At 34.3% G+C, this 20,740-nt stretch overlaps 1 protein-coding gene across 2 annotated transcripts in view; it reads right to left on the minus strand.

Moving 5' to 3' along the window:
* Positions 1–20,740, minus strand: part of LRRC40 (leucine rich repeat containing 40) — a 69,549-nt gene that overhangs the window by 33,446 nt on the left and 15,363 nt on the right. For both annotated transcript variants that reach the window (XM_003921424.4, XM_074381011.1), the window contains 6 exons: positions 15,605–15,786; positions 13,420–13,493; positions 10,698–10,827; positions 6,899–7,022; positions 4,347–4,489; positions 975–1,147 (listed from right to left, as the gene is read on the minus strand). In XM_003921424.4, coding sequence (XP_003921473.2) covers positions 975–1,147; positions 4,347–4,489; positions 6,899–7,022; positions 10,698–10,827; positions 13,420–13,493; positions 15,605–15,786 — 826 coding nt within the window. The remainder of the gene's footprint in view (positions 1–974; positions 1,148–4,346; positions 4,490–6,898; positions 7,023–10,697; positions 10,828–13,419; positions 13,494–15,604; positions 15,787–20,740) is intronic.

Consider the following 20,740-nt stretch of genomic DNA (forward strand, 5'->3'; position numbering starts at 1 on the left):
AGTTGTATGCTTGATTGGTAAATTTCATTGTATATTAAGCTACATATTAACAAATGAATATGATACCAAAAATATATATATAATAAGACAAATGCTAAACAAGTCAAGTTGTTATGAGAGTAGAGATATAGACACTGGTGGGGCTTTAAGTGGGAGAAGGGAGTTGCAAAAACCAGATTTGGGCTTAAAATGAAAAATGAAATACTACTAGAAAAAAAAAGCATTCTAGGATAAAGGAATAAAACAAAGAAAGGATTGGTATATTTATAGCCCAGTGTAGTCAGAGAGCAAGACACTTGTATGAGTAAAAAGTAACAAATGATGAATTAAGTCTGAATGTGAGACACCCTTGAATGTTAGGTTAAAAAGACTAAGGTTTAATCTTACAATATGGTGGCTCCCAATTAATTGCTGGTTGGAAGACCAGAAGCATCAAATTCTAGGAACTGTTTTAAATAAAACAAAGAACAAAAATTCTAGGGTCCCATCATCAGAGATTTGGATTCATTAGTGTCCCAGAATCTGTATTTTTTTCTTAATGTTTCTCAAATGATTCTGATACATAGCCATATTTAGGAAACAGTGTTATGGCAATGAAGAATCAACAATGCTTTTAAAGTAAATACGTTCCAGCGTTCTTAATTCTAGGGATTAACTAGAACAAAATTATACTCTAGTTACAGTAATAATTCTAGGGGTTAACTAGAACAAAATTATACTCTAGTTAGAGTAATAATACTAATAATAATCTAGTTAGAGTAAGTCGTAAATATGTCTGCTTCTATTATATAAAGCTTGCTATTAAAGATAAAACCTAATTAATCTTTATCGGTACATAATTCCTGCTCAATCAATATTTAGTGAATTCAATTTAGAAAAAAGGAATCTCATGGGTTTTTTTAAACAAATATTTCAAATTATGAATTATAACCAATAACAAACACAATTTCTATTCATTTGATATTTAAACTTACCTACTAATATCATTGTTGCTTAGGTCAAGCCTTTCCAAGGAATGTAGTAGTATTATTTCATCTGGAACAGATTTTAACTTGTTATCCCTCAGGTCTAGCACGAGAATTGAATTCAGATGTTTAAGATGTTCTGCCTCTAACATTTCAATCTGGTTTTCACCTACATGCAATTCCTACAAAATCAAAGATGATTATGTGTACCTCTGTACTCAATTTTATAGTAGGTAATGAAAATAAAATTTTAGGTACTCAATTTCAAGTAATTATAAATACACAGAAAAAATGCAGCTTTATAAATATCAAGATGTTTAAATTTTCAATTACATTTAAGCTATCTTTCAGCTAAAGAATGATAAATGAGAAAATTTTCTGGCAATTTAAAAATAATTAAAGGTTGAGGCCGGGCGCAGTGGCTCAAGCCTGTAATCCCAGCACTTTGGGAGGCCGAGGCGGGTGGATCACGAGGTCAAGAGATGGAGACCATCCTGGTCAACATGGTAAAACCCCGTCTCTACTAAAAATACAAAAAATTAGCTGGGCATTGTGGCGCGTGCCTGTAATCCCAGTTGCTCAGGAGGCTGAGGCAGGAGAATTGCCTGAACCCAGGAGGCGGAGGTTGCGGTGAGCCAAGATCGCGCCATTGCACTCCAGCCTGGGTAACAAGAGCGAAACTCCGTCTCAAAAAAAAATAATAATTAAAGGTTGAATCTGGCAGAAACATCAAGTTTATAAAACCAAAGTAGAGAAATAATTTAGTAGTTATATTTAAAGAATTAATTAAAATATAATGCAAAAAGTATATTAATGAAAAATTACTTTCAAAACAAAGGAATATCAATTTCTTAAAAAGTTATTTATATTATACAGTGGGTCCTCGAACAACAAGGGTTTAAACTGTGAGGGTCCACTTTTATGTAAAATTTTTTCAGAAAATATACTGAAATTTTTTTTTGGAGATTTGTATATCTCTACAATGGAATAACAATTTGAAAAAAAATGGAAATCAACTGTGTAACCGAAAAATATTTTTAAAATAAAGAAAAAGTTACATATGTCATGAAGGCATTTAATGTATGTAAATATTTTCTTTTTTTTTTTCTTTTTTTTTTTTTTTTTAGAGACGGAGTTTTGCTCTTGTTACCCAGGCTGGAGTGCAATGGCGCGATCTTGGCTCACCACAACCTCCGCCTTCTGGGTTCAGGCAATTCTCCTGCCTCAGCCTCCTGAGTAGCTGGGATTACAGACACACGCCACCATGCCCAGCTAATTTTTTTTGTATTTTTAGTAGAGGCGGGGTTTCACCATCTTGACCAGGATGGTCTCGATCTCTTGACCTCGTGATCCACCCACCTCGGCCTCCCAAAGTGCTGGGATTACAGGCTTGAGCCACCGCGCCCAGCCTATAAATATTAATTTATTATTGACTACCATAAAATATATACAAATCTATTATAAAAAGTTGAACTTTATCAAAACTTACATACAACTTACAGAGAAATGTAAACAAATGTGAAGATGTAGTATTAAATCATAACTACATAAAATTAGGCCAGGTGTGGCAGCTCGTGCCTGTAATCCTAACATCTGAGGTCAGGAGTTGCAAACCAGCCTGGCCAACATGGCGAAACTTTGTCTCTACTAAAAATACAGAAATTAGCCAAGCATAGTGGTGAGGGCCTGTAAACCCAGCTACTTGGGAAGCTAAGGCAGGAGAATCACCTGAACCCTGTGAGGTAGAGGTTGCAGTGAGCTGAGACTGTGCCACTGCACTCCAGCCTGGATAACAGAGCGACACTCCGCCTCAGAAAAAATAAAAATAAAAATAAATCAGAGACTCTACCTCAAAAAAAAGAAAAATCATATCTACATAAAATTAACTGTAGTACATATTGTACTACTATAACAATTCTGTTGCCACTTCTTGTTGGTATTGTGGTGAGCCTATGCTATGAGTATCCTACTTAAAACATGTATGAAGCTAATGTGAGCAGTTCACCTCTCCAGTGAATTGCATGTCACAGTAAAAATTGATGTCTTGCAGTTCTCACATGTTTCTCACAGTTTAGTGCAAAACCATAAATTTCAAATAACATCATGGGACTCATATGAAGTGCCACTAGTGATGCTGGAAGCTCTCCCAAGAAGCAGAGAAAAGTCATGACATTATAAGAAAAGTAAATTGCTTGACATATATCATAGATTGAAGTTGCTCACCATTTCAGACGAATGATTCATCTTGTAAGCAGATGATGTGAACTTATGGTATCAATACAGTATGGTACTATAAACACAGTTGATCCCTGAACAACATGGGTTTGAACCATGCAGATCCACTTATATATGGATTTCCTTCCACCTCTGCCATCTCTGAGACCAACCCTTCTCTTCCTCCACCTCCTCAGCCTACTCAACATGAGGACAATAAGGATGAAGACCTTTATGATGACTGACTTCCATTTAATTAATAGTAATATATTTTTCCTTCCTTATGATTTTTCTTAATAAAATTATTTTATATAGCTTACTTTAAGAATACAGTACATAATATATATGGCATACAAATTATATGTTCATCCATTATTTTTGTTATTGGTAAGGTCACAGGAGACTACTACTAGTTAAGTTTTCAGGAAGTCAAAAGCTACACACAGATTTTCAACTCCATGGGGGTCAGTGCCCATAACCCTTGCATTGTTCAAGGATCAACTGCAATCAGTTTGTTATTTAACATTTTCATTAGTGATTATTTTATATAGTGATTTGCCACTAATAGAAACCATAATTATCAGATGGAAAATTATTCTTATTAAAGGAAAACTTTCAGTTTATTTTATGTCATCATCCTGTTTAAAATAAACTCTTTTTACACTAATGCTTAAAGGTATGCATATATATAAAAAAAGCAAACCATGACAAATTTAGAAGACAGTATTAATTCTACATACTTAAAGCCAAAATAGTGGAATTCATTTCAAACACATTTGATTATGATTAGGTAAAGGTGAGAAGCAGCAATTTATAGAATTAGGTACCTTACCTAATCCTGGTTTGTATTCCAGGTCTCCTACAGTATGGCCCCAACTTACCATTTTAGCCTCTTTATCTACTACTTCTCCAGTTATAAACTACTCATCAGATCAAATGGACAAATCCCTATTTTTTAAATTATTTCTTTAAAAACAGTATTACTAAAAATGCCATTAATGTAAGTAGTTATATTAAAATTCTGAAAAGTATTAACATAGGAAAAACACAGTACTTATAACTAATACATATTCCCAATGTAAAACAAGATTAGCTCCTTTAAAAAATGCGTTTTAATAACTAACTTTAGGAAAACATACAGTTACTTAATAATCAACCAAATAGTACCTTCAATAGACTACAAGAAGGAAATTCTGGTAGAAAACGTAATTTATTCCTCCGCAAATAAAGCAATTCTAGTGATTCCATGCCAGCCAATTCAGGAGGTATAGTTTCCAAGAGATTTGAATTACAATCCAAATGCTTCAATCCTGTAATATATATTCAGTGAAAAACAAAAATACTCTAAAAGACAAAATAAAAAAATTAGTTTCTGCTCATATACAACTTTAAAGAATGTGTAAGAAATCACTATGAGGACTTAGGAACCTGTGCCATATCACTAAGAATACTCAAACACCATTGAATTAAATAAACGTACATTTTTTATATTTAATTATAATTAAAGAGAGATAGTAATAACTAAAATTATTATTTACTCCAGATGTGGTGGTCACACCTGTAATCCCAGCACTTTTTGGGAGGCCCAAGGTGGGCAGATCGCTTGAGTTCTGGAGTTCAAGACAAGCCTGGGCAACATATAGTGAGATCCTGTCTCTACTAAAAATTTTTTAAAAAGTAGCTGAGAATGGTAGTGCATGCCTGTAGTCCCAGCTACTGGGGACGTTGAGGCAGAAAGAATGCTTAAGCCGGGGAGATCAAGGCTGCACTAAGCTATGATTATTGCACTCCAGCCTGCACAATTTAATAACAGTCCAGGTCATCTTCGTAATACATTTAAAAATAAAGTTCTGGTACTCTGTTAAAGTACAACTAATGTACTCTGTGTAACAGCTGAAAAGTATCACTGTCATGGCTGAGAAACAGAAAGCATCTGATCATTAATAACATTGGATATTAGAAAAATTACTATAAACTCAAAAGTATTTTTCAGTTGATTTATCTATATGTTCCTAACTCTCAAGATATTTCCACTCAATTTATGAATAAAGTCCATGCTGCTTATATCTTCATTCTAGATATCATATCATTTAGCTGCTCCTTATCTTTATTGAAAACAATGGCAAAATCTTAACCATTGGTATCCCAGGTAAAGACTCCCCTAAAATGTCAATTTGATTTAGGGCAGATTTAACTCACTTTAAAACTCCAATTTTAAGCAATGAATAACTATTAATATAAAGCAAAACAATACAACTTTAGAAATTTACCTGAAAATTATCAATCGAATGCATGAAATTGACTTGCCCCACAAAAGGGAGGTTTTTAAAACTGAAGAAGGCTTACAAATGATCAGCAAAAAAAAAAAAAAAAAAAAAAAAAGCTAACCCTCAATCAAGAAATAACAAAATTAACAAACTAACAGTTTGTATGTATGTATGTATATATGTAAGTACATATTTGAGAGAGAAGAGCTCTCACTATGTTGCCCAGGCTTGAGTGGAGTGGATAAAGAGGCAATCCCGCTATTGATCAGATGGGAGTTTTGACCTGCTCCGTTTCTGACCTGAGCTTGCTCACCCCTCTTTAGGCAACCTAGTGGTCCCTCACTACAGGAGGTCACCATATTGATGCCGAACTTAGTGTGGACGCCCAATTGGCATAGCGCATTATAGCTCAGAACTCCCTGGGATCAAGTGATCCTCCTGCCTCAGCCACCTGGGTAACTAGGACTACAGGCACATGCCACAGTGCCTGGCAATAACAGTTTCTGTAAAAAAAAAAAAAAAACAAGTAAAACACCACTAATGATTTTAAAGTGTAAGAATTCTCTGATGAAGTATACTAACTCAGAAGGTACTAAAATGTACCTTGACTTTTTTATCTCTTAATACTTGTTCTATATTACTTCAAATATTATGGTTTGATGGCAAACTTTAATAGAACCAATAAATTTTGACATTTTGTTTTTTTCAAAAAATATTGACAATCTGGGACCTCAGACAAAACAAGACTTATTTCTCCACATTATTACTTATGGACCATGAGGAGGCTACAGCTATTATACAACATATCATAGGTAGATTCACCTGTGAGAGGGGAATAACCTCTTTATGAATGATGAATTAATGAATGAAGAGACAGTACAGCTTAGGTATATGATCCTACTACAACTAATAATCATATTTTCCCATTTTTCATATGCCTACGTATCTTTATGATGGTAATTCTTCAGGCAGTTGATACATCATAATGGTCTAGAGAAAATCTGACTAGCTGCTATTGTTTGCATTTACCACCATAAAAATCTACTACTTTAGTTCTCTATAACTACATTAAAAATTATTTTCTTTTTTTTTTTTTTTGAGACGGAGTTTCACTCTTGTTACCCAGGCTGGAGTGCAATGGCACGATCTCGGCTCACCGCAACCTCCGCCTCCTGGGTTCAGGCAATTCTGCTGCCTCAGCCTCCTGAGTAGCTGGGATTACAGGCACGTGCCACCATGCCCAGCTAATTTTTCGTATTTTTAGTAGAGACGGGGTTTCACCATGTTGACCGGGATGGTCTCGATCTCTCGACCTCGTGATCCACCCGCCTCGGCCTCCCAAAGTGCTGGGATTACAAGCTTGAGCCACCACGCCCGGCCTCAAAATTATTTTCTAAATACAAGTTGCACCAACTTCAAATTTATGTATTATGTAAAATAGAAAATATTTACTTTTCATTCTATTTATTTCTGCTGGCAAACTCTTCAGTTGATTACTAGAAAGATTGAGTCGCACCAGACTGGACAGAGAAGAAAAACTAGCAGGAACAGTTGTAAGACGATTGTTTGAAAGATCCTTTAAAAAGAGGAAGACAAAATAAATGAATAAATAAGTAAATAAAAAATAAATAATGCCCTAAAGACCATTTCAAAGTTTTGAAGGAATTACAACATAAAAGAGACTACTTAAGAGGTGATAAGTTTTGTATAACCCTCATTCACTGAAAATTTCACAGATCATCATTCATTTCAATATTCTTTTTCAATATCTGCAGGCCCACTATATGTTCATCAATGGTAGTAGACAGCATATTAATGAATTCTAACTTCAAAAATATTTTACATAATAGTTTCTGTTAAAACTAAGTCATGCCATATTATGCATCATATTTTCAATGTAAAAATTCATTTGTTCATCCAATATTTATTGAGTACCTATGAAGAATTAGGCATATTATTAATAAACTATCACATGAAATGAAAAACATCTTTCCAAGAAAGAAGACTTTCTTAGAAAAGGAAAAATAAAGCTGAAAAAATGGTCATTCATATATTTTAGGGAAAAAAGTATCTTCTGTTGGTTCTTCCGCTGACCTCAGTAAGCCAGATCTGACTGGACCAGAAGTCTATCCTCTCTCTTCATACACTCAAGATTGCTTAATTAATCTCTATACCTCAATGTTTCCTTAAATCATTATGTTTCTGTTTTTCTTTAAATAATTATAAGAGCTTTTTTAAAAAACTCCCTTTAAAAGACATTGTTATGATCAGGTAATTTTTATAACATTCAAATTAGGTGTAAAGTGTTCCACTAAATAGCAGCACAGTGTTAAGTAGTGGTCATGGCAACAATAAAAAAGAAAAAATGACTTAAAGTAAAACCATTCTCTGAAGAGTTTCATTTAATATCACATTAAACAATTTAACACTGAACCATTTAATCAAACAGTAACATTTTGTAACTCTGACGAAACTGAGAAGATGGAAAAAGGTAAAAATACTGGATGAAATCTTTTTTAAAAATGTAGTCATAATTATTTTATAATAACAATATATTATCATAATCAACAACATACAACATAACATACTCTATAACTCTAATACTAAAAACTCTAAAAATCAAAAGACTGCTAATAAGTATTTTATAATATCAAAAGTTACTGACACGAAATGCAATGTGGTATCCTGCACTGGACTCAAACAAAAACAAGGATATTAGTGAAAAAACTAAGAAAATCTGAAGCCTGCAGTTTAATTAGTATTGCACTGAATTTCTGAGTGTTTACAAGTATCCGGTGGTTATATCAAATATTAGTATTACAGAAAGCTGGATGCAGGGTATATGAGAACTCTTTTACTATATTTGCTTTCCTATAAACCTAAAATTATTCCAAAATGAAAATCCTAAAATAAAGTTACTAATGAAAAACTTAATTCAGAAATTTTCAAAGTATTTTTTAAAATCCAAATAATTCTAATAAACTCCCCTGTAAATTCTAAATGAAATTACTAATGAAGTTGAACAATTACTGCAGTTAGCAATTGTTAGATATAAAACATAAATACACTCTATATAAATAACCCTATATTAATCCATATGTATGCCAAGTCATTCCCTTAACAAATATTTAATTGGCCGCACTGTACTAAGCAGTTTTTATGTAACTTTAAGAAATATTATTACTTTAAATTATTATAGGTTTAATCCATTTTAATATATTGTTGCTCATATTTATGTTTTATTTGATACTGAGTTTGTAAAACATAATTCTGCAATGAAACATCCTTTCATTATGCAAATGAGTCTCTGGGAATAGGTAAGGTGGATAGTAGAAATTTTATTTAAATTTTCCTTTCAGCTTTGAACTCCAAATGGACTCTTCTTTAAATCAACTGCTACCTTTTACCACCAATTTTTATAAGAAAATCTGATGGCTTCCTCCTTTGCCACTCATTTTATCTACCTATTCCTTTTCTTTCCAAACCTAACTTCAATCTGAGCCAAACTTATTTCCAATCTTTTCCAAACTTATTTCCAATCTGATCATATGGAAAAACAAGAAGACACAGAAGGAATGGTTGAGAAGAGTACATATTTTGATTTTAAACACTAGAGTAATGAGGGAAATATCAAGGAGGATGTACACACAGCCAAAATAGAAGTAAAAGGAGTAATTTCTTCCTTTAATGAAAAACAGAATTTAAGGCTGAAATGACAGGAGTTTTCCAAAACATGTAAAAAGGAAAAGAATAACAATGCAATATTAATTAACTATGTGGAGTAGATATTCTATATTAGTACCTTTGATTTGATACAGCTGAAGTCTTTCAGATGGTATAGCCTACAGTGTAATCTTACTCCTTTGGTCATAAAATGGAAAAAAAGAAATGGATGCACTTTGGAGTCAAACTGACTTCAAATTCTAATGTTGTTATTTATTAGTTGCGTTACTTTTGACAAATTTTCTTTTCTCTCTCTTTCTCTCTTCCTTTCTGTCTGTTTTTCTTTCCTCTTTTTTTTTTTTTTTTTTTTTTTTTGGAGACAAGGTCTCCTGTCACCCAGGCTGGAGTGCAGTGGCTCAATCATGGCTCACTGAAGCCTCAACCTCCCCGACTTAGGCAACTTCCCTTCCTCAGCCTCCTCAGTAGCTGCGACTACAGGAAAGTGCCACCACATCTAGCTAATTTTTGTATTTTTTATAAAGACAGGGTTTGCTATGTTTTCCAGGCTAGTCTCAAACTCCTGGGCTCAAACAATCCACCCACCTTGGCCTCCCAAAGTAATAGGATTACAGACACGAACTACCACACCCAGCTCCAAATTTCCTTTTTATAAGTTTTACTTTCCTATTATATTAATGGATAAAACTACCTACCTTGCAATATGTAACACTCAAAGAGAAATGCCTGTCATTTTTATTATTCTTAATAATACGACTAGGTGGAGCATGGCGGCTCATGCCTATAATCCCAGCACTTTGGGAGGCCAAGGCGGGTGGATCATTTGAGGTCAGGAGGTCAAGACCATCCTGGCCAATAGGGTAAAACCCCATCTCTACTAAATATATAAAAATTAGCCAGGCAGTAGTGGTGCGTGTCTGTAATCCTAGCTACTCGGGAGGCTGAGGAAAGAGAATCACTTGAACATGGGAGGTGGAGGTTGCAGTAAGTGAGACTGTGCCACTGCACTCCAGTCTGGGGGACAGGGTGAGACCCTGTCCCAAAAAAATAAAATAATAATAATAATAATATGACTAAAATTAACATTTGTATTGTTTCATGTTTCTCTATTTAAGTGAAACAATAGAATTAAAATTTTGCCAGGAAGTGTGGCCATTTTGAAAAGTAGAGAAGGCAGACCTTTAATGAATTACCTGGACACTCAGAGGGCAGAAGAGCCACAGGTAATATAAAGAAGGAAATGGCAATGGGCATAGAAAAGAAATGGGTATATGCTAAAGACCACTTTGCTCTATTCTACTAGGCAGTAAAGACTGTGAAAAACAAAGTAATCTTCATTGCACCTTTCCTACAGTCTTCCTAAATTAAAACTTAAAGTTGATTTCATAATATAGGAAAACCAAATTTGCAATGATAAATTTAGCAACGTAACTGAAATGCACATTTCTGGTAATCTATTCATAAAATCAGCTGTCCATGTTCCCAGTTTCAATCACATATCTAATTTCTCAGCCTGATGAAAAATCCAACCAGCCCCAAATTATACAAAAATTGGAAAATCACAACTTACTAAATCTTCTAAATTGGAAAGTTGTTCAAATCCTTCTGATATACAAATTAGTTCATTATGCTGGAGGTACAGACACTTCAGGTTTCTTAGGTTTGTAATTTCTTCGGGGAGTATTTTCAGTTTGTTATGGCTGTTGGTTGATTAAAAAATGATGAGTAAGTTAGTGGCAATATAATAAATATTTATCAAAGACATTTCTTGCTAACCAATGACACCAGACTCATAAAAATCAAATATAGTTACTAACTTTATGTACATATCAAAATTCATATCCAAAAATATGTACTCTTTAAAATAATAGTTATCTAAAGTAATCACATGGGGTTTCAAAGAAAAATAAGCAAGAAATAAAGGCTTTTAACCAAACATGAATAATTTGTTATTTTTTTCATTGCTTGCTTATAATCAACTCTTGATTGGACATGCAATGTGAAGGGACATAGTAGACTCTTGATTTGTTATACTCTGATTTTCTTTGGCTATGTCCCTACACAAATCTCATTTTGAATTGTACTCCCATAATTCCCACATGTTGTGGGAGGGACCCAGTGGGAGGTAATATGAATCACGGGAGCAGTCTCCCCCATACTGTTTTTGCGATATTGAGTAAGTTTTACGAAATCTGATGGTTTTATCAAGGGTTTCCAATTTTGCAACTTCCTCATTTTTCTCTTGTTGCTGCCATGTAAGAATGCCTTTTACCCCCTACCATGATTCTGAGGCATCCCCAGCCATGTGGAACTGGTAAGTCCAATTAAATCTCTTTTTCTTCCCAGTCTCAGGCATGTTTTTATCGGCAGCATGAAAACGGACTAATATATAACTGATTTTTAGAATTTTGACAAAACTATATGCACACATATACTACAATGGAGTTACATCTTATATGGATATTAGGCTTTAAGGCAAAAAATAGCTATTTCTGTTTGAGGACCTAGCGTGTCAAGTTGAATGTAATATGCAATTCCACTCTTCTTCATACTTGCTCTTTTCAGTTGAGCCTTTCTGTAAAGATATTCAGCTTAATGGTTTAGAAGTCCTAAATCATGGAAATGATACACTCCGTGATAATTAAGAGATAACTGAACTAGTTCCCAGGTTTGCCACAACTTAAATATTCTTTTATGAATTCCATGCTATTTTCATTCCATATACAGTTACTTTACAAGTAACAAGAGGAAAATGAGAAATATAAGGTGCTTACAATAACCCTAAATTACACTAAAATAAAACTAGTTGGGACAAAAAAAGTCAAAAGGTGTCTTCTAAAACAAGAACCAATACTATTGTTAAGTCAGTTACTATTATGGGTTACTTAGCTAAAATCTTTGCACATTTGATAGGGATCTAACTGGGCAGAGATGTAATTTTAGCTATACATTTCCTCCATCTCCTTTTCTTACCTAATTATTCCATCCTAAGATTCATACTCTTTTTTTTTAAACTTCTTTACTGGGAACACACTTACATACTCTTAAGTATAGAATCTAAAGCTTAAGCCACGTCACTCAACACTTACTGCCTCTTCTCTTCCTCTCAACTCTCCCCACTCTTGTCTCTACAGGCCACATCTATGCCTTTGACTTGTAAGGGGAAGACACTCTGATGGAGTTCTAAATAATGAGCACCTTTTCATGTATATATATTTTTGCTGACCAATGGTAATTTTATGTTTTCCACCAAATTAGGACCTACTTGGCACAACTATGTTCCCTCAAACCAGTTAGCTTACTGCCAGAAAACAGACTTGACTATATGGTTACATAGATCTGCAACTGTATCCATTTTATAAGCCACAGTTTTTCAAACTATGCTTTAAGTTCATAAACCCTTTATTTCTACTTCAAAATAAAACCTCTTTAAGTCTTCTTTCCCATAGCTTGTGTCTATAAATAAACATAAGGCAAAGTTATTCTCTCTTAAAAGTCTGGGTATGTATCAAACAGTTAGCTAGAACCTTTGCTACTGAACGTCCCATGCACCAGTATATCCACGACAGTTAAAAAAATATATCCAAAAAGCCCCAGGAGTCCTTGGAGAAGTTTAAAAATGACTACTAATAAAAACTATGAAATATTTCATTTATGAAAGATTTGTTGTACATTTCTTCCTTATTGTTTAGATATTTTTTAGAATATCAAGGTAACTTAAAAGTTGGGATGTCAACAAAGAGGTTTACTAAAATAACCACTAAGAATTGTTTTATAAAAGCCAAAAATTTTAAGCATTTAAAAAAAATCAACTGGCCATACATTTGTAAAACCAGAAAAGATGGGCGTAATGTTAACATGAACAACGAAAAAAAAAAACAAACGAAGAATTAAAACCTTAATAAAAAAAGAATTAAAACTTAAAATTCTTATTCTGCTTTAACCACTGTCTGAGATAATTCAAAGATATTTTTTAATGTTAAATAAATTTAAAGATTATTACATTTACTGCCTCTTCTCTTCCTCTCAACTCTCTCCACTCTTGTCTTTACAGGCCACATTTATGCCTTTGACTTGTAAGGGAAAGATACTCTGATGGAGTTCTTAATCATTAGCACCTTTTTATGTATAGATTTTTTTGCTGACCAATGGTACTTTCATGTTTTCCACCAAATAAGGACTGTTGTTATTTGGAAGGACTATTTTTCCTCAAACCAGTTAGCTTACCTCCAGAAAACAGACTTGGCTATATTATAAGGGCAATAACAGAAATAAGTAAGCTTAATTTTTACCTGATATTAAGTTTCTGAAGATTTGCTAGCTCTCTTATAGCAGAAGGAAGGGATGTCAGCTGATTATCATGTATCTAAAAGTTTTTAAAAGACAAAGTTGGTAGTGTTATTATTAACAATATATAAGCTTTGCCAGGGTACAAAACTATTAGTCAATAATCTGTTCTTCAAATTCAATGGCCACAAATGGAACTACTAAACTACTATTCTACATACTTGTTCTGTATGTAGAACGGTTTGAAGATGACCAAACGGCTGTTCAGAAATCATAAAGTGAGGCCAGGCGCAGTGGCTCACACCTGTAATCTCAGCACTTTGAGATGCCAAAGAAGACAAATCACTTGTACCCAGGAGTTTGAGACTAGCCTGGGCAAAATTAGTGAGACCCTGTCTCTCCAAAGAAATTTTTTTTAATTAGTCAGGTGTGGTGGTGCACACCTGTAGCCTCATCTACTCAGGAGGCTAAAGTAAGAAGATCGCTTGTCTAGGAGGTCAAGGCTGTAGTGATGAGCCCAGATTGTACCAGTGCGCTCCAGCCTGGGCTACAGAGTAAGACCCTGTCTCAAAAAATAAAAGAAAGAAAGAAAGAAATAATGAAATGTTAAGTCATCCACTTTAAATATTATACTAAGAAAAATTTCAACTCATTTTGTAGAATTTCAGTTTCAAAGAAGAGATGAGGTGGTTAGAAACTAAAAACAGCTCTCTGATGATAAGATTTATGTCAATATATACAAAATTTATATGAGAAAAGAGAGAGGGACTTTTCTCATGTTCTTACAGAATCGTATTTTTTAAGGTAGGAGGAACCTTAGAGTAAGCCAATCCATTCATTTTACAAATAATGAAAATAAAAAGTTCCCTAAAAATTAATCTATTCAGATTCTACTTTTCTACACATGAATTGGAGGATTTTCTTATGTTGATAAGTAAAGCATACAGAAGCCTGCAGATTCTGAAATACTTCATGCTTCACTTTACCACAGGACACGGCAACAAAAGACTAAAAAGAATCCCTAAATAAAAACACAAAAATTTAAGTTCAATAATTTAACTTAATGAGGTTGAAGGCAAGTTTTATATATATATATGTGTTAGCTATTATATATATATGTTTATAATATATATAAAAAAATAAAGTGTTAGCTATTATATATATGTTTATATATATAAACAGCTCTCTGATGTTTATGTATATATAATATATATAAACATTATATATATAAAACATTATATATATATAAAACTTGCCTTCAAACAGCTCTGTTTTATATATATATAGAGAGAGAGAGAGAGAGAGAGAAAGAGAGAAAAAGAGAGAGAGAGAGAGAGACTTGCTTTAGTATCTAGAATGATAATGATAAAATAGTAACAAATAGGCCAGGTGCAGTAGCTCATGCATGTAATCCCAACACTTTGAGAGGCTGAGGCAGGAAGATAGTTTAAGGCCAGAAGTTCAAGACCAGTTTGGGAAACACAGGGAGACCCTCGTCTCTACACACAAAAAAACAGCTGGGTGGTAGGACACTGTGGCTCATGCCTGTAATCCCAGCTCTTAGGGAGGCAGAGGCAAGAGGATAGCTTGAGCCCAGGAGTTCAAGACCTGTCTGGGCAATATAGTTAGACCCCATTCTCCACAAAAAAGAAAAAGACCAAAAAAAAAAAATAACAAAAAAAAAAAACAGCTGGGTGTAGTGCACCTATAGCCCCAGCTATTTGGGAGACTGAGGCAGAAGAGCTGAAGCCCATAAGTTCAAGGCTGCAGTGAGCCACAATCACGCCACTATTTTGCCCGTGCAAAATAGTAATAATAAGAACAAAAAAATAAGCAGAAATAACAATATTCTTGTTGAATATTGATTCTGTTTGTATTCATTAACTCATTTAATTCTATAAACAAATTTTTTAAATAGGTAGTACCAACAGTCTTGGTTTACAGATGTGGAAACTAAGGTACAAAAATGTAACTCTCCCAAAATCACAAAGCTATTTAGTAGTAAAGTCAGAATTATAAACTTGGTGTTCTGATCCTGCACTTTTAACCATTATGCTATACTTAGCTAATAATTTACTATCCATCCTTGCATTCTACCAACTAAACATGAAAGCTTTTCTGCTATCAAAGCCTAAATTTAGCTTCATAGTCCCTTCAATTAATATCCGTATTTACAGTCAGTCAACTTACATCGAGAACAGTCAGTGCAGGCAGGAGTCGTAGGTCATCTGTAAGTGACTGAAGTTTATTGTTTGATATTATTAGTTTGGTCAAATCCGTCTGCTCCCACCATCTTTCAGTGGCACCAAATGAAAGATTCTGATTAGCTTCCTCAGGGATATCAACATTTATTCTCCAAACACACTGTGGCACTAGTTCCACCAGCACCACACCAGGGAAAGAAAAAAGAAAAAAAAAAAAAAAAAAGATGAAAACAAGAACTAGATATTAAGTGACATGCTTTCACAATAATAGCCATTCCATTTATCTACTAAAAAACATTTCTAAAACAAAAAATTACTCAAATAGCAATAATGCTAACTAGAGTGAAAGTTGATTTTATTTTAAAAGGCTATATACTGATAATATGTCCTCTACATATTAGCTCTCACTTTAACCCTCATTCAACTATGTTTACTAGGTTTATATACACTGCATAGCACATATACTGCAGAGCACATTATGGTAAGTATTAAGACAAAGAATCCATTCTACCATTAGGTTAACAGTTTAACAGAGAAGCCATGGAAATCAACATTTATATGTAATAACTTTTATAACAGAAGAATAGACTAAGGCTCAGAAAGAACTAGTAATAATAGCTAACACTTATAGATATTTCTAACATACTAATTCATTTAAGCCTTGGAACATTTCTGCAAAGTAGGTGTTATTACTATTCCCAATCTGATGGATGAGAAAAACAGAGCACAAATCAAATGTATAATTTGGCCAGGGTTACAAAGTTAGTCAAGTATCACAGATGTGACCCAATCCCTGGCAGTGATATATCGTCTTGCTTTCCATTAATATTTGGGAGAAATATCTGACTCCAGTAACTACTATCTATTTTATCTAACATATAATTTTATTTCTTACGGCACCACACAACACTGTGTTACACCATTACAGCAAATGACAACACCTGTATAGAAAATAAGACTGTACAAACTGAGCAGGAATAACTTGAAGCTCCAAAGGTAGAATGCTGTTATGCTGTCAAAAAACTATTTTAAATAGAGTCCTTCGCTCCTCGTTAAAAGTAAGACTACATATAGGGATGATGTAGAACTTCAAGCTGGTATTAATCTAGGCAAAAATTGGTCATACCTTGCTGCTACTGACTACCATTTCAAAACCATCAGAGATTAAACAGAAAGGTATAGTCAAAGTTTCAGATTCAGGACACTTAAGTGCAGTTTTGGATGATTAATCAGATGAAATGGTGTTGCAGAAGCAAAGCCAAGTCCCTGAAAGGCATGAGACTTATACTCACTTAAGAAATAAGCTAGCCAGGTTTAGTGGCTCGGGGCTATAATCTCTGCACTTTGGGAGACTAAGGTGGGAGGATCACTTGAGGCCATGAGTTTGAAACCAGCCTATGCATCAAAGCCAAACTCTAACTCTTAAAAAAAAAATAGCTGGTATGATGATACACAACTGTAGTCCCAGCTACTTGAGAGGCTGAGGCAGCAGGACTGCCTGAGCCCAGGACTTTGAAGTTCAGTAAGTAACTGTGATCACACCGTGGCACTCCAGCCTGGGAAACAGAGTGAGACCCTGTCTCTAAAAAAAATTTTAAAAAAAGAAAAAGAAAAACAATGAGCTATCTACATTCATATTAAAATAAATTATAAGGTGCCTCTCTTACTCCTTATGTTTGATTGGGTATTGTCCACTTTATTCTTCTACCACTGAATCTCCATTAAGTATTAACAACATAGAATATGAATCCGCCTGTGTTTCTGTTTATGGATGGAGGTTTATTTTTAAAGTGGAGCCAAATAAAATATCTTCGCCATTCTTGACTAATTTGCGAGCCAAAGTACCACACAATGTATCATCATCATTATTATTTCACAAGCCAAGTAACTGGCATGTGAATTTACTGACAACAAAGCAGCCAAAAGAAGTGTGGTCACATAGATATTTGACTAAAAATAAATGTGACTCTTGGAAAAAAAAAAAAAAAAAAACCCTACTGATGTGCCATATATTATGAGTCACACACAAAAAGCTCCAGACTAAAAAGGCAAGATAAAACACAATACAATAAAACACTAAAGAAGAAGATATACAGAAAAATCTATGTGAGATGCACAATTCTACTCCTAAAGATGTTACATAGAATATTTGTGCGTGCATTTTTTTCTGTCATCTATACATGGGTACGTTAAGGCCATTATACCTAAAAAGCATTGTAATGACAAATGTCTTTTTTTGGATGGAGAAAGGTGGGGATAATGAGAAATTTGTACACAACATAATAAAAACACCCGTTACCTACTCATCAACTACACTAAATGGGTATTAATATTTTATTATTATTATTCAGATTTTTTGTTAACAAACTTGGTCTTTGTGGGAACTATCGAGGGGCAGATACATGTTGATACTATATTGTTATTGAACGTAGATCCAGTTGCTTTTCCACAATTACTTACTACTCATTCTTTTCACCATTAATTGCTTTTGAGGTATCCCAATTTCTTCCAGAGCTTATGACATCAAGATTCATGTCACTGTTGCAACTGTCCCATAAGAACCACTAAAAAGCATATATAGTCTTAATTGTTAAGAAATTCTGTGCAGCTACAATTAGTTTACCAATATCTAAAATAGAAACTACCATTGTAAAATTGAATCTCAATAACATATAAATATGAAAGAATCATTATGGAGTTGAATATTGTATAAAATTTCAAACATATACATAAATTTAAAGGATAGTATAATGAAGTCAGGTAATGTGATGCCTCCAGCTTTGTTCTTTTTGCTTGGGACTGCCTTGGCTCTTTGGGCTCTTTTTTGGTTCCACATGGATTTTAAAATTAGTTTTTTCCTAGTCCTCTGAAGAATGTTATCGGTAGTTTGGTAGGAATATCACTGAATCTGTAAGTTGCTCTGGGCAGCATGACCATTTTAATGATATTAATTCTTCCTATCCACGAGATGTGATGCTTTTCCATTTGTCTGTGTCACCTCTGATTTCTTTGAGCAGTGTTTTGTAATTCTCATTGTAAAGATATTTCACCTCCCTGGTTAGCTGTATTCTGGTATTTTATTCTTTTTGTGGCATCTGTGAATGAGATTGCCTTCCTGATTTGGCTCTTTGCTTGGCTGTTGTTGGTGTATAGAAATGCTAGTGATTTTTGTATCCTGAAACTTTGCTGAAAAGGGAACACTTACACATTGTTGACAGGAGTGTACATCAGTTCAACCATTTTAGAAAGTAGTACAGCGATTCCTCAAAGAGCTAAAAACAGAACTACCATTTGACTCAGCAATCTTACTGCTGAGTACAAACCCAGAAGAATATAAGTTATTCTACCATAAAGACACATGCATACAAATACTCATTGCAGAACTATTCCCTATTGCAAAAACATGGAATCAACCTAAATGCCCATCACTGACAGACTGGATAAAGAAAATGTGGTACATATACACTATGGAATACATGCAGTCATAAAAAAGAACAAGATCGTGTCTTCTTCAGGAAGATGGAGCTGGAAGTTATTATCCTTAGCAAACTAACACAGGAAAAGAAAACCAAATACTGTATGTTCTCACTTCTAAGTGGGAGCTAAATGATGAGAACTCATGAACACAAAGAAGGGAACAACAGACACTGGGATCTTTTTGAGGGTAGAGGGTGGGAAGAGGGAGAATATCAGAAAAAAATAACTACTGGGTACTAGGCTTAGTACCGGGGTGATAAAATAATCTGTATAACATACCCCCATGACACAAGTTTATCTGTATAACAAATCTGCACACATACCCCTGAACCTAAAATAAATGTTTAAAAAAAAAGTATAATGGAATAAAACTCCATGCATCCATTGCCCAGTTTTAACAATTATCAGCACATGACTAGTGATGCTTCATCTATAACCCCATTCCACAATGATCTAAGCTACAATTTTAGGAACATAGAAAAAAGAATTAATTAAATCCAAAGAAAGCGGAAGCAAAGAAATAAAAAGTGGAAATCAATGAGACAGAAACAAAGAAAAAGCAATAAAAAATACTTATTTAAAAAGATCAATAAATTGATAAACCCTTAGCTAGACAGACGAATAAAGAAAAAGAAGAAACGAATTATCAAAATCAGGAATCAAAGTGACAATATCATTATAGATCCTACAGATGTTAAAAGAATAGGCCGGGCGCGGTGGCTCAAGCCTGTAATCCCAGCACTTTGGGAGGCCGAGGCGGGTGGATCACGAGGTCGAAAGATCGAGACCATCCTGGTCAACATGGTGAAACCCCGTCTCTACTAAAAATACAAAAAAAAACTAGCTGGGCGTGGTGGCGCATGCCTGTAATCCCAGCTACTTAGGAGGCTGAGGCAGGAGAATTGCCTGAGCCCAGGAGGCGGAGGTTGCGGTGAGTCGAGATCGCGCCATTGCACTCCAGCCTGGGTAACAAGAGCGAAACTCCGTCCCAAAAAAAAAAAAGAATAAGGGTATATTATGAACAACTTTATGCCAACAAATCCAACAACTTAGATAAAACGGATAAATTCCTGGAATAGGAAAAAAAAGCACAATAATAGAAAGTAGCCTTGCATGTATTAAAGGAATTGAATTAACTATTTAAAACTTCCCACAAAGAAAATTCCAGTCAGACATTTTCTTTTGCCTTTTTTTTTGAAATTGAGTTTTGCTTCTATTGCCCAGGCTAGCGTGCAATGGGGCAATCTCAGGTCACTACAACCTCTACCTCCCAGGTTCAAACAATTCTCCTGCCTCAGCCTCCCAAGTAGCTGGGATTACAGGCATATGCCACCATGCCCAGCTAATTTTGTGTTTTCAGTAGAGACAGGATTTCTCCATGTTGGTCAGGCTGGTCTCAAACTCCCAACCTCAGGTGATCCGCCTGCCTCAGCCTCCCAAAGTACTTGGATTACAGATGTGAGCCACCATGCCTGGCCCAAGCAAACATTTTCACTGGTTAATTCTAGCAGATATTTAGAGTGAAAATAATACTAATTCTACATAAACTCTTTTAAAACAAAGAGGAAAGAACAGCTCCCAATTCATCTTATAAGGCCAGCATTACTCTGATACCAAAAGCAGATAAATACATTAAAAGAAAAAA

The sequence above is a fragment of the Saimiri boliviensis genome, chromosome 11 (genome assembly GCF_048565385.1).
Source record: "Saimiri boliviensis isolate mSaiBol1 chromosome 11, mSaiBol1.pri, whole genome shotgun sequence".
NCBI classification, from domain to species: domain Eukaryota; kingdom Metazoa; phylum Chordata; class Mammalia; order Primates; family Cebidae; genus Saimiri; species Saimiri boliviensis.